The sequence below is a fragment of the Pristis pectinata genome, chromosome 23 (assembly GCF_009764475.1).
Source record: "Pristis pectinata isolate sPriPec2 chromosome 23, sPriPec2.1.pri, whole genome shotgun sequence".
Taxonomy (NCBI): Eukaryota; Metazoa; Chordata; class Chondrichthyes; order Rhinopristiformes; family Pristidae; genus Pristis; species Pristis pectinata.
Window position 1 is genome coordinate 8,861,383 of NC_067427.1, and position 17,512 is coordinate 8,878,894.

General features: G+C 44.6%; 1 protein-coding gene across 1 annotated transcript in view; it reads right to left on the bottom strand.

Annotated features, from left to right (window-relative positions):
- garnl3 (GTPase activating Rap/RanGAP domain like 3) overlaps positions 1–7,936 on the bottom strand; it is a 351,911-nt gene extending 343,975 nt beyond the window's left edge. The window contains exon 1 of the mRNA XM_052036963.1: positions 7,620–7,936. Within this exon, the coding sequence (XP_051892923.1) occupies positions 7,620–7,672 (53 nt within the window). The 5' untranslated portion in view covers positions 7,673–7,936. The remainder of the gene's footprint in view (positions 1–7,619) is intronic.
- Between the last annotated feature and the right edge of the window lie 9,576 nt (positions 7,937–17,512).

Consider the following 17,512-nt stretch of genomic DNA (forward strand, 5'->3'; position numbering starts at 1 on the left):
AGCCAGACCCGAAAAATGAACAGTACATTCTTTTCAAAAATTCATTAGCAATTTAGTCTGGAATTGATCTAAAACACCATTAGTCTAAGAGCCTCCAACTTATTACATGGGGTGCACTCTTCTCATTAAAGCAAAAATCACAAGTCTGCATTGCTTTTTTTTGGTCCTCTACTCTAATGAATTTAGTTTAAGGCCATTTCGATTCCAAGAATACCCGGATGAAGACCTAATTACACTGGCTATTGAAGAACCACAGATTACTGCCATCTGAGCAATGTTTATTGATCCATTTTATCTCTTGAACACTGCTTAATGTTGAATTTCTGACCTTGCACAGTTAAATTTCTTAAAACGCATTGGAGCTCAGATTTATTTTTCACACGGCGAAACTGGACATGTAACAATTTTACCACATACTGCATAAACAAATCTTAAGTGGCCATTTATACTTCATGCACCGCAGTGCTTTGTAATGCCCCAAGGCCATGAGAGGCACTAGATAAATGCAAGTCCTTCATTAATACAGTTTAAGTGAGGTGTTAAAAGAACTAATTGAAGGATAGTAATATCTAAACACTTCTCCTTCCCTGTTCTGTGTATAGAACACAGACCAACTCTTGCAGAACCATGTTGTGGTTTTTGTGGGGTTTTTTTGCACTAATGTTTTGCTTTGCAGTCATTTCCTTCACCGTCTTGTATAATTTATGTACAATTTATGTTCTGTGTATTGTTGTCTGAATCTACATGACTGGGATGCTGCTGCAAGCAAGCTTTTCAATGTATCTGTACCTCACCGTACTTGTTCACAGGACAATAAACTCGACTCGACTCGACTCGATAGAACAGTACTACACAAGACCTTCGACCTACCTTGTCTGCACCAACTATGATGCCAACTAACTAATCCCATCTGCCTGCACATGATCCATCTCCCTCTAGTCCCTGCGTGTTCATGTGTCTGTCTAAATGCCTCCGTAGGAACATTGCCATTGTATCTGCTTCCACCACCTCCCCTGGCAGCATGTTCCAGGTTCCTACAACTCTCTATGTTTAATAACATGCCTCATAATTCTCTTTTAAACCTCCCCCCTCTCACCTTAAACCAAATCCCTTTAATATTTGACACCTCTGCCCTGGGAAAAGGACTCTGACGGTCTACAATATCTCTGCCTCTTGGGTCTCCCCTCAGCCTCCGACTCTCCAGAGAACACAAGTTTGTCCAACCTCTCCTTATAGCTAAAACTCGCCAATCCAGACAGCACCCCGATGAACCTCTTCTGTATCCTCACCAAAGCCTTCACATCCTTCCTGTAGTGTGGTGACCTGAACTGCACACATAACTCCCAAGTGAGACCTAACCAAAGTTTTATACAGCGGTAACACGACTTCCCGACTTTTATACTCAATGCCCCAGTCAATAAAGGTGAGCATGCCATACAATCCTCAACATTCACTAACAGTATCCGAGAAAAGTTTAAGATAAGATATCTTTATTAGTCACATGTACATCGAAACACACAGTGAAATGCATCTTTTGCATAGAGTGTTCTGGGGGCAGCTCGCAAGTGTTGCCATGCTTCCAGTGCCAACATAGCATGCCCACAAATTCCTAACCTGTACGTCTTTGGAATGTGGGAGGAAACCAGAGCACCCGGGGGAAATCCATGCAGTCACGGGGAGAACAAACAAACTCCTTACAGACAGCGGCCAGAATTGAACCCGGGTTGCTGGTGCTGTGATAACATTACGCTAGCCGCTACACTACCGTGCCTGCCCCCAGTTAAGCATTCTTTGTCTTTGGGACCTTTTACAAATAGGCCTCTCTAATTTGTTGGAACAATCGACAAAAATGCTAGAGAGAAATTCATCAAAGTTAGCTCCACCCACACATACACACACTTCAAATTCTCACTACAATCACAATAGTGACCTGGTGCCTTTAAATTCAATTGTTAAATAATGCTTTAAACGAAAAGAAACATTTTGTCTGGTGCCTTTGCTTTCCAATCCAATTAGGTGACACATTAAGCAAGTATGATTTTATAACCAACCAGACCTGCTCCTGCAGCTAAAGTTTTTTCACCATTAATTGACCTATGCCAGAAGAAAATATAATATTGTTAAATCAAATCAAGCAAACACTTCATGTGTTTTTTTTTACCCCCAATACCGCCAGAGAAGATAGGCTCAGCTGACTTGGGACTTCGCCAGAGGAAAACTATCATAGTGATCTATGGATGATTAACAAAAAAAATCACTGGATCTAATATCCAGGGTGAATCTATTCTACCAGCAGCACCTGGGGATAGAATGTCTCAGAATTTCCCCAGTACATTCTGCAATGACTTGAATATTTGCCTCCCAGGAAATATGCATATTTCTGATTTAAATCTGCTTCAATGTTCAGATGAAAGTTCCTACATTAGTTACATCATGCCCGAGTTACACCTTCAGAAACTCCAATGAAGCAGCTCTGCCCCTGGGCAAAACCAGAGAAATCCAGTTTTCTTCTACTTCACTGTTGAGAATAGGACCAAATTTACATTAGAAGATACAACCTTAAGTGTACACCTCAGATGTTTTCAGTTCTCCTGCAAGCAAAGCCTACTGTAAGTTCTACAAAGGTGTACTTGTGCTTTGGAGAAGTCCTCAATAATTCCAGGGGGAGAGGGGGAATATCCCCTCATGTGACAACACTCCCAGCCCCCAGTCCACACACACTCATAGCGTTTTATACCTTGGAATGATTTTTTAAATAGAAGCAGAGGGGTTAAATTAAAAAGCTAGAAACAGTATTTCCCAAAAACAAAACCTCTTGCACTCAATCATCAAAAGTGATGTTTGGATGGGTTCAGTAGAGAGTTCCCATCAGCTAAATATGGATTGAAGAGGCAAGATGGAAAATCAAGGTACTTCCCTCAAGTCCTGGCACTTCGGAATGAGATTTCTTTTGCAGCAACTTCAATGCTCCAGTGTGTGCACATACAATTCTTAGGAAAGAGAGTGATAGAGTCATACAGCACGGAAACAGACGCTGTGGCCCAACTCATCCATGCCAACCAAGGGCCTCACCTAAGCTAGTCCCATTTGCCCACGTTTGGCCCATATCCCTCACCACCTTTCCTATCCATGTACCTGTCCAAGTGTCTTTTAAATGTAACTTTACCCACCTCTACCACTTTCTCTGGCAGCTCGTTCCACATACCCACCACCCTGTGTGTGAAAAAGTTAACCCTCAGCTCCCCCCCACCTTAAAACGCCCTCTAGTCCTAGACAGTGAAAAGACTGTGACCTTTCATCTTATCGATGCCCCTCATGATTTTATAAAGTTCAATAAGGTCACCCCTCAGCCTCCTAAGCTCCAGGGAAAAAAATCCCGGCCTATCCAGCCTCCATAACTCAAGCCCTCCAGTCCCGGTAATGTCCTTGGGAATCTTTTCTGCACCCTTTCCAGCTTAAGGACATCGCCAGGCGACCAGAATTGCACACAATATTCCAAGTGTGGGCATATGGAAGGCAAGGAGTAGGAGGAGGACACTTAGCTCCAAGTCACAGAAAGACACAGCAGGTAAATGGGCACTTCTGACCACTGACTCTGGGCCAACTGTTAAGCACCCATTTTCTCACTAATCCTACCTTAACCCATTTTATTCTCCCTACATTCCCATCAACCTCTCCCCAGTTTCTATCACCCCTCGACACGCTAGAGGCAATTCACAGTAGCCAATTAACCTAACCATCTTTGGGACGTGGAAGGAAACCAGAGTACATGGAGAAACCCACGCGGTCACAGGGCGAACGTGCAAACTCCACACAGACAGCATCCGAGGTCAGGATTGAACCCGGATCACTGGAGCTGTGAAGCAGCGGCTCTACCAGCTGCACCACTGGGCTGCTCCTCTGCCTGTTGAGATCACGGCCTATCTGATATTGGCCTGAGTTCCCCAAAACTGTCAGCTCCCAATTATCCACAGTCCCATCTGTCTCGGCCACAGTCCAAATGATTCAGCCTCCACAGTTGTGCGGAGAATTCCAAAGATTCACTATCCTCTTAGAGCAGAAATTCCTCAGCTCCATCTTCTTAGCCTATTCTGTCAAGACTCCTCAGAATAGTTCACATTTCAATACCATTGTCTTTTTTAACATTGGGCAGGCACGGTAGTGTAGCAGTTAACGTAATGCTATTACAGCGCCAGCAACCTGGGTTCAATTCCCGCCGCTGTCTGCAAGGAGTTTGTACGTTCTCCCCGCGTCTACATGGGTTTGCTCCGGGTGCTCACGTTTCCTCCCACGTTCCAAAGACGTAAGGGTTAGGAAGTTGTGGGCACGCTGTGTTGGCGCTGGAAGCGTGGCGACACTTGCGGACTGCCCCCAGAACACTTTGCACAAAAGATGCATTTCACTGTGTGTTTTGATGTACATGTGACTAATAAAGATCTTTTCTTATCTTAGTGTAGCGGAGACACAAGATGAAGGGTCTCGGCCTGAAACGTCAACTGTTTATTTCCTCCATAGATGCTGCCTGACCTGCTGAGTTCCTCCAGCACTTTTTGGTATTACAGTAGTGTAGCGGTTAGCGTAACACTATTACAGCACCAGCAGCCGGATTCAATTCGGCCGCTGTCTGTAAGGAGTCTGTATGGTCTCCTCGTGTCTGCGTGGATGTCCTCCGGGTGCTCTGGTTTCCTCCCACCTTCCAAAGACATAAGGGTTTGGAAGTTTTGGGCATGTTATATTGGCCCCGGAAGTCTGGTGAGACTTGCGGGCTGCCCTCAGAACACCCGATGCAAAAGGTGCATTTCACTGTGTGTTTCGATGTACATGTGACTAATAAAGAGATCTCATCTTTCATATGACAACCCCTTCATCCTGGACATCAAGCAGAAGAAATTCCTCTGAACTGCCTCCAAGGTGAGAGGGAGGATATTTAAAGGAGATGTGCAAGGTAAGTTTATTTTTACAGAGAGTGGTGGGTGCCTGGAATGTGAGGCAGGGGAAGCAGATATGACAGTGACATTCAGACAGGCGCACGGACAGGAAAGGAATGGAGGGATAGAGACCATCTGCAGGCAGATGGGATACTTTAGCATCATGGCCAGCACAGACATGGTGGGCCAAAGGGCCTGTTCCTGTGCTGTTCTGTTCTATGTTCGATGCAGGAATACCCCCTCCCCTTAAATAAGGAGACCAAAACTGTACACAGTACTCCAGCTATGGTCTCACCAACACCCTTGACAGTTGTAACAAGACTTCCCAACATCTGATCTCCACCTCCCTTGCCAGAGCTGTGTCGTCAAAGCACAATAAACTACTGGAACTTACAGCACTAAATGAACACTACGCAGGAAATCCCAGAGTAAAGGGAACAGAAGTGTCTGGCACCTGAAAAAGTTTCATCTGACTAATAATGTTAAATTTGTAACTGTTACTCCAATTGTTTGTCATCTTCTCGACAATCTAGCAGTTCAGGAAATCTCGCTGGCAAATCAATCGGCCAGGTCTGGGAGGAATTCTAATGGACTGTGAAGAAATACAGGAAAACCAGCATTAGCACTTGGTTCAGGGGAGTCTGTTCTCACCGGCAGTCTGTAAATCATTGCACAGCACTGATTTCACACTGGCCCTCACAAGTTAGACCACAAATCCTTGCAGGTTGCTTAATGGGGACATTATACCTGTGGCAGGAGTGATTGAACAAGCCAGCAAACACTCCTTTATACAGCTTAACACTAGGGTTAAGTAGTGCAGGAGGGCATATCAAAGTGAGAGTCATAGAGCAATACAGCACGGAAACAGGCCCTTCGGCCCAACTCATCCATGCTGACCAAGATCCCCATCTAAGCTAGCCCCATTTGCCCACGTTTGGCCCATATCCCGCTAAATCATTCCTATCCAGGTACCTGTCCAAATGTCTTTTTAATGTTGATAAGACTATTGAACGGTTCCCTTATATGATAAGATGGACTCTGACCTCACAATCTACCTTGTTGTGACCTTGCACCTTATTGTCTACCTGCACTGCACTTCCTCTGTAGCTGTGACACTTTACTCTGTACTGTTACCTGTACTACCTCAATGCACTCTGTACTAACCCAATGTAACTGCACTGTGTAATTGACCTGTATGATCGGTATGCAAGACAAGTTTTTCACTGTACCTCGGTACAAGTGACAATAATAAACCAATAATTTTCCTGGCTCTACCACTTCCTGTGGCTGGTTTCATACACGCATCACCCTTTGCGTGAAGAAATTGCCCCTCAGGTCCCTTTTAAATTTTTCCCCTCTCACCTTAAACTTCTGCCCTTTAGTTTTTCATTCCCTGTCCCTGGTGAAGAAGATGGTTTAAGTGATTGACTCTTAAGGGACACCAAAAAACAAAAAGTCTGACAAAGCTTTCGCAAATTGCATCTACCTGTGCGATGTATAACGAGTCACGGTGAAAATCAAAGGCGTGCGTAGGAACACAGCTATGCTCCCTGCCCCAGCAAGCGACCTCCTCCCTCAGTACTTGCTCAGGAAACCAAGTGCCCCCTTTAAAATGGGAATTTTAACGATTATTTATGGGGTTCGGTTTAGAATGATCTCCTAGGTTTTGCAAGAATAATTTTTATTTAGAAGATGTTTAAAAATCTGCAGAGTCAGGAAATCTGGGATAGTAACACATTTTGGAAACACTCCACAGGTCAGGCAGCGCCTGTGGAGAATGAAACAGCCAACGTTCCAATTCGAAGATCTCTTGTCTGAACTCAGGAGTCTAAGGAAAGGTCTTCAACCCGAAACCTTCACTCTGGTTCACTCTCCACAGATGCTGCCTGACCTGCAGAGTGTTTCAGATTGTCACAAACACCAGGGTGCAGGGAGCTGGCGTGAAGCTCACAAACAATGCACGGTAATAGTAAATACAACAATAATACAGCGACGAGCCCAAATCAACAGAATGGTGCAAACATTGTAGTTTCCTGCATTTTCTGATTGTATTCCATTCTGCACCCCTTGCTCTGCAGTAAAATCATTTCTATGCATGGAGTAGCGGGGCTAACCCTCTAACTACCACGAATAAATACTTGCAAATATTATCATTGTCACTCGTTGCTGCCAAGAGTTTTGGAGCGGATGAGATGAAGGTCTCCATAAAGGCAGGTGCAGTGTCACCTATCACACGGGATCAGGCTTGTCCTGTGTGTGTGTGTGTGTGCGTGTGTGTGTTTGACTCCCTCCATAGTCCCCAATAAAGACCTTGGAATTGAACAGCGAGCCACCGCTTCCCTACCATCCGACTCCCAGGTCGGCTAAGATAAAAACAACTTATTACTACTCGAGCAGAGAGAATTGAAAACGGCCGATTTAAATGCAAGCTCTACCTGTCCTGTGAAACATGAACACAGGGGGAGGTGCCCAGGATGAGGGGGTGAATTCTAGATTTCATTCTCCCCCCCCCCAAAAAAAAAAGCCAGTGGGGTAATATTGAGGAAAAGCACCATTCCAGGCAGGATTAACGAGTGCAATACAACATTAAAACACACACACACGATAGCAGTTCAAAAAGCCAGCAGCGAGCTCCAGACAGCAGGTTACTTCCGTAAAATTCCACCAAAAAAGACACAGTATCTTTTTTACCTTTGTATTTCGAAGCTGCACCCTTTTCTTAATAAGAATGCCCTCTTCCGCATTTTCGATTTCTCTCTCTCCCTCTCTATTTTCGCGAGGTGAATTATGATAAAGCAGCAGCGAAACTCACAGTAACTGCATGGGTAATGCCAGCTGGGTCACACAGTGAACCCTCTCTGTGCAAAGACTCTCCTCAATGCACTGCTTCTGTAACACAAATCGTGTGTCAGGATTACATCCGGAGAAAATCAAAATTAATGTTTTATTTCCCCAAGTTAGATCCTCTACAGCATAGTGAGCGTTGCTTCTGCCTGCCTTTAAATCTGAGGAGAAGGGACAGAACTGCACCGTCTGCAGATAGTAATTAAGTCACAAGAGATGGACAAGAACGGCAAATATAAAAAAGCTCTTCAGGGTCCTAGCGCCCTGCCAAATAAGCTATTCGGAAAGAGAATCAGAATTCATCTCCCCAGAGCACTGCTTTGAAGAGAGTGTAGGTGGATGCAGTTATCCCAAGTATCTGGGCCAATGTTTATTCCTTACTCAACGTCACTAAAAGAAATATTTGGACACCTTCAGAGTTGGGTTTGTGGTGGATTAATACCATCGTTGGCACGGTAGTGTAGCAGTGAGTTTAACACTATTACAGTGCCTACGACCTGGGTTCAATTCCTGCCGCTGTCTGTAAGGAGTTTGTATGTCCTCTCCGTGCGTCTGCGGGGGTTTCCTCCGGGTGCTCCGGTTTCCTCCCACATCCCAAAGACGTACGGGTTGGGAGCTGTGGGCATACTATGTTGGCGCCAGAAGAGTGGCGACACTTGCGGGCTGCCCCCCCCAGCACAGTAACACAAAAAGACGCATCTCACTCTGTGTTTCCATGTACATGTGACTAATAAATCAATACCTTATCTAATTTCTCGTTGTGTCTCCTACAGCGATGATCCTGCCCCTTCTGTGGGAGAGTCTGTGTATTCCAAACTGACCTCATCAGTCATCTCAGAACCCATAGAGCCAGAGTGGAAGAAAGTCATCCTCAATCCCGAGGGCCTGCCAAAGAGGAAAAATGTAAACAGTAACTACACTTCAACAGTGCTCCTTTGGTTTTAAGGTGCTCTGGGACATCCTGAAAGGGATGTAAGAGGCACTGTAGAAATGCACATTTTTCCTTTTGTTGTTGTCCTCATGGGATTGAGGGTTGGTGAAGGGAGGTGGGTTCAGTGCTGCAGAAGTTACAGGCACCAGGAGGAGTAAAGCAATGAAATGATCTGAGGATGAGAATTTTACCTTTGTAGCATGTGAGGGGTGAGCAAACCCAGAGGCGATGGGGGAGTGAGAGTGGGTGATGGTGAATGAGATCAGGTGTGAGACACAAGAGACGGCAGATGCTGACATCTGGAGGGCACATGCATGAATCCTCAGACCACAACAGGGTTAAAGAGGATAAAAGGACGAACAAATCCCACTTTAGGCTAAGTGAAGAAAACGCCAGTTGTGCAAGAGTTAGGTCAACGATCAGCCACGATCTCACTGGCTGGCAGAGCAAGCATGTGTGGATAGCTGGAGCAAGCAGCAATCCGCTGGAGGAACTTGACGGGTCAAGCAGCATCTGTGGGAAGAAAGGAATTGTTGGCACTTCAGGGCTCGGTCCTGATGCAGGGTTTTGACCTGAAACGTTGACAAGATCTGGTGTGAGATGGGAGAGTCAGCTAGTCTGCGATGAAGGGCAAGGGCCGCAGACAAGTCTGAAAGTGACAAAGGCGGGGTCAGAGCATTGGAAGGTCAGAGGTAGGGACCTAGCGTTAAGGAACTTCCCACAACAGATGAAGTGTAATGTGAGAAACAAGCTTGCACTTTTCTCGCTCTCCCAATCTACATTGCCAACAATCTTTCGCAAGTGTCACTTTCCTTTCAAAAGTCCAACACTCAACATGAGCAGCAACATGGGATCTGCAGTAGCAATTAATAGCACAACGTTTGATTCCCTGAAAATTATTTGCTAATTCCATCATCTATAGATGATATTGGGAACAATTCCCTGTTGTGAAGTCATACTTATCTGCTGATGTAAATTCATTTCATGTCAAATTCTAGACCTTTTTTTAAGGAATCACCAACACGAATTTAAGGCTGATGGGATTGCCAGAAATTATCATTTATATGGATAATTGAAGTGTGCATTAGAAAGCTTGTTTATTAAAGATGACATCCCATGGCTAAGAACTAGTCATCTTCCTAGATTCCCTACCAGCACCTCCTCTATATCTTGCATTTAATCTGCAGAACATGAAGAATCTTGTTGACTTATATCTTGGCTTAATGCATCGATCTTTTTGACAGAATCATTTCACAGCACAGAAAGCAGCCAATGCAGTGTTGGTTGTGCATCTGAAATAAGGAAGGATGCACTTATGTTAGGGGAAACGCAGCAAAATCTCACCAGGTTGATTCCTAGGATGGAGATTTGTAAAACGAGGAGGGATTATGCAGAGTGGACCTGTATTCTGTGGAGCTTGGAAGAATGAGAGGTGAGCACATTGATAGTTCATAGGGGGCTTGATAGGTAGGTGCAAAGTTGATGTTTCCTCTGGCTGGGGTTCTCAAAATAAGGGGGTCAGCATTCAGCGCAAATATGAGAAAGAGTTTCTTCATGGTGAATCTCTCCCCAAGATGGCAGTGGAGGGTCAGCTGCTGAGTATTTTCAGAGATCGACAGATTTTCAAATATTAAGGAGATCAAACAATGTGGTCTGGTGCAGGAAAGTGATGCTGAGGTGCAGGATCAGCCTTCATCTTATTGAATGACAGAGCGGGCATGGTCTTGTCCTGGTTCTTCCTGTTCCTTTGATTTATTTTATAAGGTTCATTGATTTTCCTCGGCATTTCTCATAGAAATGGATTGACACAACTACCTCTTCATTTGTCTCAGTCTCCCTTCTGCTCTGCTCCTTTGATTGTTTCCAGTCAAACTGCTGTACTTCTGACCCCGTGACAATGTAAAGATGTGAAGGAATCATTGCTGCAACCCATTCCTTTCTGTGGCTCAGGGATCCTTCCCGAGTCCTCCATGTGCAGCACCTTTTATAACCTCAGCACAGGCCAAGACAGTTTGGAAGCAATATAGTTCTTTTGAAGTTCTTCTGTGTCTTAATTAAACTAATTTGGACACAGCAAGATCCCACCAAGAACAATATGATATTGTACGCTTCATCTGCTTTAGTGAATTGGCCAAGGGACTGAGGAACTCTCCCCTTCTCTTTGAAAAAGTGCCGTCAAGTCACAGTGGCACAGCCAGTAGAGCAGCTGCCTCACAACACCAGAGATCCGGGTTCGATCCTGACCTCTGTGAGGAGTGTGGGTTGGTAAGTTAATTGGCCTCTCGGGTGTAGTGTGTAGGTGAGTGGGGTAGTTGATGGGGATGTATCACTCAAGCTGTTTCACTCCAAGACTTCCACATCAAGCTGGAAAGACCACCAGAGCCCTCACTTTAATGCAACAAGCAATCTGCTGGAGGAACTCAGCGGGTCGAGCAGCATCTGTGGGAGGGAAGGAAATGTCGACGTTTCGGGTCGAAACTCTTTTTAATGTCTTCACTACATTTTGACAGGTGCAGCTCTGCAGCATTCTTTACATATTTAACATATCTGCAGAGGACCTTCTATCTCAGGGCTGGATGTGGTATTGGTATTGGTATTGGTTTACTATTGTCACTTGTACCGAGGTACAATGAAAAACTTGTCTTGCATACCGATCGTACAGGTCAATTCCGTACACAGTGCATTGTGGTAGTACGGGGTAAAAACAATAACAGTACAAAGTGTCACAGCTACAGGGAAGTGCACTGCAGGTAGACACTAAGGTGCAAGGTCAAACAAGGTAGATTGTGAGGTCAAGAGTCCATCTCATCGTAGAAGGGAACCATTCAATAGTCTTATTACAGTGGGATAGAAGCTGTGCTTGAGCCCTCTGGTATGTGCCTGCAGGCTCCTGTATTTCCTGCCTGATGGGAGAGGGGAGAAGAGAGAATGACCCAGGTGGGTGGGGTCTTTGATTATGCTGGCTGCTTCACCTCACCCACCCGGGACATTCTCTCTTCTCTCCTCTTCCATCGGGTAGAAGATACAGGTGCCTGAGGGCACGTACCACTGGACTTAAGGACAGCTTTACCCCACTGTGATAAGACTATTGAACGGTTCCTTTATACAATGAGATGGACTATGACCTCACGATCTACCTTGTTGTGACCTTGCACCTTATTGCACTGCACTTTCTCCGTAGCTGTGACACTTTACTCTGTACTGTTACTGTTTTTACCTGTACTACCTCAATGCACTTTGTACTAACTCAATATAACTGCACTGTGTAATGAATTGACCTGTACGATCGGTTTCTAAGACAAGCTTTTCACTGTACCTCAGCACAAGTGACAATAATAAACCAATACCAATACCAATACCAAGGCATTGAGAGGTATAGACAGAGTCCAAGGAGGGGAGGCTGGTTTCTGTGATGCGCTGGGCTGTGTCCACAACTCTCTGCAGTTTCTTGTGGTCCTGGGCAGATCAGTTGCCATACCAAGCCATGATGCATCCAGATAGGATGAGTGACAAAGTTGGTGAGTGTCAAAGAGGATATGCCAATTTGTTTTAACCTCCTGAGGAAGTAGAGGCACTGGTGAGCCATTGACTTGAGCAGCTGTCATCTAGGGAAATCCGGTGGGCAAAAGCAGCTTGGTCAGAATCCAAAACTGGGACTGGGCTGACCCAGCTTAGAGTCATAGAGTTATACAGCACAGAAACAGGTGATTCGGCCCAACTCGTCCATACCAAATAACTTGCCTGCCTGTGTCTCCACCGGAACAAGAAAGTCTACATGAGGTCAGGCAACACTAGTCCAGGTAAGAAGAGAAGCAAGGGGAGGCACAGTGATACAGTTAGTACTACTGCTGGCTGACAGCTCAGTGACCCAGGTTCGATCCTGAACCCCGGTACTGTCTACACATTTTCCCCATGACCACGTGAGTTTCCTCTGGGTGCTCCAGTCTCTTCCCACATCCCCAAAGAGGTAGGTTAATTGGCCACTGTAAGTTGCCCTTAGTGTAGGGTAGGTGGGTGCTAGAATCCATGAGGAGTTGATGGGAAAGTCGAGAGCATTTGTAGGGAAAATTGGTGTGGGGTTGGGATTGTGAGCTGACATGGACTTGATGGGCCAAATGGCCACCTCCTATATTGTATGGAAATATGGATGAGCTTGTCTTGAATTGCAGCTTGAGGTGCAACATTCATAGAGTCATAGAGCAATACAGCACGGATACAGGCCCTTCGGCCCAACTAGTCCATGCTGACCATTGTGTCCACCCAGCTAATCCCAATTTCCTGCATTCAGCCTATGTCCCTCTTAGACCCATCCCTCTATGTACCTATCCAGGTGCTTCTTAAGTGATATTTTTGTAGCTCAACTACTTCCTCTGGCAGCTTGTCCCATATACTCACCACTCTCTGCGTAAAAAAGTTATAAGACCATAAGACATAGGTCCTGAAGAAGAGTCCTGACCCGAAACGTTGACCGCCTGCTTTTCTTCACAGATGCTGCCTGGCCTGCTGAGTTCCTCCAGCATCTTGTTGTTTTATCGTCTAGACTCCAGAATCTGCAGTCCTTTGTTTCTCTCACAAGACATAGGAGCAGAATTAGGCCATTCGGCCCATTGAGTCTACTCCATCATTCCATCATGGCTGATTTATTTTTACCTCTCCATTCTCCTGCCTTCTCCCTGGAACCTTTGATGCCCTTAATAATCAAGAACCTATCAACCTCCACTTTAAATATACCCAATGACTTGGCCTCCACACCAGTCTGTGGCAATGAATTCCTCAGATTCACCACACTCTGGCTAAAGAAATTCCTCCTCATCTCTGTTCTAAAGGGATATCCTTTTTTTATTCTGAGGTTGTGCCCTCTGGTCCTAGACTCTCCCACTACTGGAAACATACTCTATCCAGGCCTGTCAATATTTGGTAGCTTTAAATGAGATCCCCCCTCATCCTTCTAAACTCCAATGAGTACAGGCCCAGAGCCATCAAACGCTCCTCATACATTAATCCTTTCATCCCCGGGATCATTCTCATAAACCTCCTCTGGACTCTCTCCAATGCCAGCACATCCTTCCTTAGACATGGGGTCCAAAACTTCTCACAATACTCCAAATGTGGTCTGGCCAATGCCTTATAAAGCCTCAGCATTACATCCTTGCTTTTATATTCTAGTCCTCTCGAAATGAATGATAACATTGCATTTGCCTTCCTTACTATCGACTCAACTTGCAAGTGAACCATTAGGGAATCTTGTACCAGGACTCCCAAGTCCCCTTGTACCTCCAATTTCTGAATTCACTCCCCGTTTAGAAAATATTCGACTCTTTTATTCCTTCTACCAAAGTGCATGACCGTACACTTCCCCACGCTGTATTCCGTCTCCCACTTCTTTGTCCATTCTCCCAACCTGTCCACGTCCTTCTGCAGACTCCCTGCTTCCTCAACACTACCTGTCCCTCCACCTATCTTTGTATCATCCGCAAACCTGGCCACAAAGTCCTCAATTCCATCATCCAGATCATTGACATATAACGTGAAAAGTAGCGGACCCAACACCGACCCCTGCGGAACACCACTAGTCACAGCAGCCAACCAGAAAAGGCCCCCTTTATTCCCACTCTTTGCCTTCTGCCAGTCAGCCAATCTTCTATCCATGCTAGTACCTCTCCTGTAATACCACGGGCTCCTATCTTGTTTAGCAGCATCACGTGTGACACCTTGTCAAAGGCTTTCTGAAAATCCAACTAAACATCCACCGACCCTCCTTTGTCTATCCTACTGCTTGTTACTTCCTCAAAGAATTCCAACAGATTTGTCAGGCAAGATCTCCCCTTAAGGAAACCAAACTGACTTCGGCCTATTTTATCATGTGCTTCCAAGTACCCCGAAACCTCATCCTTAAAAATCTTACCAACCACTGAAGTCAGGCTAACTGGCCTATAATTTCCTGTCTTTTGCTTCCCTCCCTTCTTAAAGAGTGGAGTGACATTTGCGATTTTCCAGTCCTCCAGAACCATTCCTGAATCTAGTGATTCTTGAAAAATCACTACTAATGCCTCCACAATCTCTTCAGAACCCTGGGGTGTAGTCAATCCAGTCCAGGGGACTTATCCACCTTCAGGCTTTTCAGCTTCCCAAGCACCTTCTCCTTAGGAATAGCGACTACACTCACTTCTGCTCCCAACTGTCTTGAATTTCTGTCATTTTGCTGGTGTCTTCTACGGTGAAGACTGACACAAATACTTATTTAGTTGGTCCACCATTTCTTTGTTCCCTATTACTACTTCTCCAGCGTCATTTTCCAGTGGTCCAATGTCCACTCTTGCCTCTCTTTTACTCTTTATATATCTAAAAAATCTTTTGGTATCCTCTTTTATATTATTGGCTAGCTTACCTTCATATTTCATCTTTCCTCCCCTTATTGCTTTTTTAGTTGCCTTCTGTTGGTTTTTAAAAGCTTCCCAATCCTCTAGCTTCCTGCTAAGTTTTGCAATATCGTATGCCCTCTCTTTTGATTTTCTGCTGACTTTGACTTCCTTGTTAGCCATGGTTGCCTCACCCTCCCTTTAGAATGCTTCTTCTTCTTTGGGATGAACTGGTTCTGTGTCTTCCGAATTACTCCCAGAAACTCCTGCCATTGCTGCTCTACCATCATCCCTGCTGGGGTCCCCTTCCAATCAACTTTGGCCAGCTCCTCTCTGTGGTTACCTTTACTCAGCTAGCCAATAATATAAAAGTTGCCCCTCAGGCCCCTTTTAAGTCTTTCCCCTCTCACCCTCAACCCATGTCCCCTAGTATTAGACGCTGGAGAAAAGACTGCTACCATCCATTCAGAGAAACTGTTCCAGCATGGTGGTGTAGCGGTTAGCATAACGTTTTACAACGCCAGTGACCCAGGTTCAGTTCCAGCCACTGTCTGCAAGGAGTTTGTATGTTCTCCCCGTGTCTGCGTGGGTTTCCTCCAGGTGCTCCGGTTTCCTCCCACATTCCAAAGACGTAAAGGTTAGGAATTTGTGGGCATGGTATGTTGGCACCGGAAGCGTGGCGACACTTGCAGGCTGCCCCCAGAACACTCTACGCAAAAAGATGCATTTCACTGTGTGTTTCTATGTACATGTGACTAACAAAGATATCTTATCTTATCAAAATAACTGCTTAAAATATGGGGTGGGTCATTTATAAGTTAATCAAGTGATAATGAGTAAGATACTGAATAAAAAAATACACATAACACCATCTTAACCAATGGGAAAATGGATGATATGTAGACAAACAAAAATAAAGATAGATAGCTGAGAGAAGTAGAGAAAGAACAGAGGCAGTGAATTAAACAGATATGCAGACCAATAACAGAGGGAGATTGAGGGAAAGAAGCAGAAATAGTTAGACAGATATGACAGATAGATGGATCGATCAATTGGAGGATGTGTTATTGATTTATAAATAGACAGGTACTTATGAAGATGTAACTGCTGACTATCTAAAATAAAGTAACATTTGCCCAATTATTTTGGAGTTTGTTGTGCAGGGAAGTTTATCACGTTTTGAATAATACATGAAATGCAGTTATTTTTCCACACTAGAATTTGTTTGGGAGGATTTGCACTAACGGGCAAAGCTTGCTGAAAGCAATATCACAAAGAAGAATTTTTAGGCCTCCTGGTTAATAAAATGGCCAGTGATAAACATGGTTCACAGAACCTACGCAGTCAGCTCCCAGCTTGATGGGACTAGTACTGACACTGGCTGTGGTTACAAAGCTAGCTGTCAAATACAACCTTACACTCAACATAAACCAAAATAGGAGAGGGGCATCACTTGCTATAACTCGAACTGGTGATCTCTTAAAGATGAAGGCTACTAGCTATCATATATTTCTATTGCATCTCTCAAAGGCTTCCATTTCATGTAAACTTTATGTCCTTGTACGGTCCGGTTACACTTCACAGTCAGGAAGCACCTATTGAAGTCTAAGCATATTTTTACTGGAGGAAGTCAATTTACTGCACACACCAGTGAAGTCCACAGCTTGTTGATTGAGGAAGCAGCTGATCCTAGAGAGGTACACCAGTCACCAAAACGTGAAATCTGTGCCAATATCCCAAAACAAAGGTTATTGAAGAAAATAAAAATTCATGGCATAGGTAGTAACATCTTAGTGTGGATAGAAGATAGGCTGGTTAAAGAGTAATAGAGAATAGGTCTTTTTCTGATTGGCAAGATGTACCAAGTGGTGTGTCACAGGATTGGTGGCACATCTCTTGAACAAAGGGATGGAAGGTATGGCTGTTAAATTTGCCAATGGGACAAAAATAGGTAGGAAACTAAGTTGTGAAGTAGTCTTAAAGGAAGCTACAAAAGAATATAGATCAGTTAAGTGAGAGAGTGAAGATCTGGCAAGTGGAGTGTAATGTGAATTTGTTCATCTAGACAGGTAAAGTAAATAAGAAGCACATTATCTCAATAGTGAGAGATTGCAGAGCTCTGTGGTACAGAGGGATGTGGGTGTCCAGATGCATATTTTACAAAAGGCAGGTACAGCAAGTAATTCAGAAAGCCAACAGAATGTCACTGTTCATTGTTGGGAAAATTGAATACAAAATAAGGATGTTTTACATCATTTATACAGGGCTTTGGTGAAACCACATCTGGAGAACTTTGTACAGTGTTGGTCTCCTTCTTTAAGGAAGGATGCCAATGCATTGGAAGCGGGCTAGACTGACACTGGAATGGGCATGCGCAAAGGTTGCCTAAGCTTGTATCTGCTGTAAGAGTTGGAAGAAACATAATTGAAACAATCCTGAGGGATTTTGAC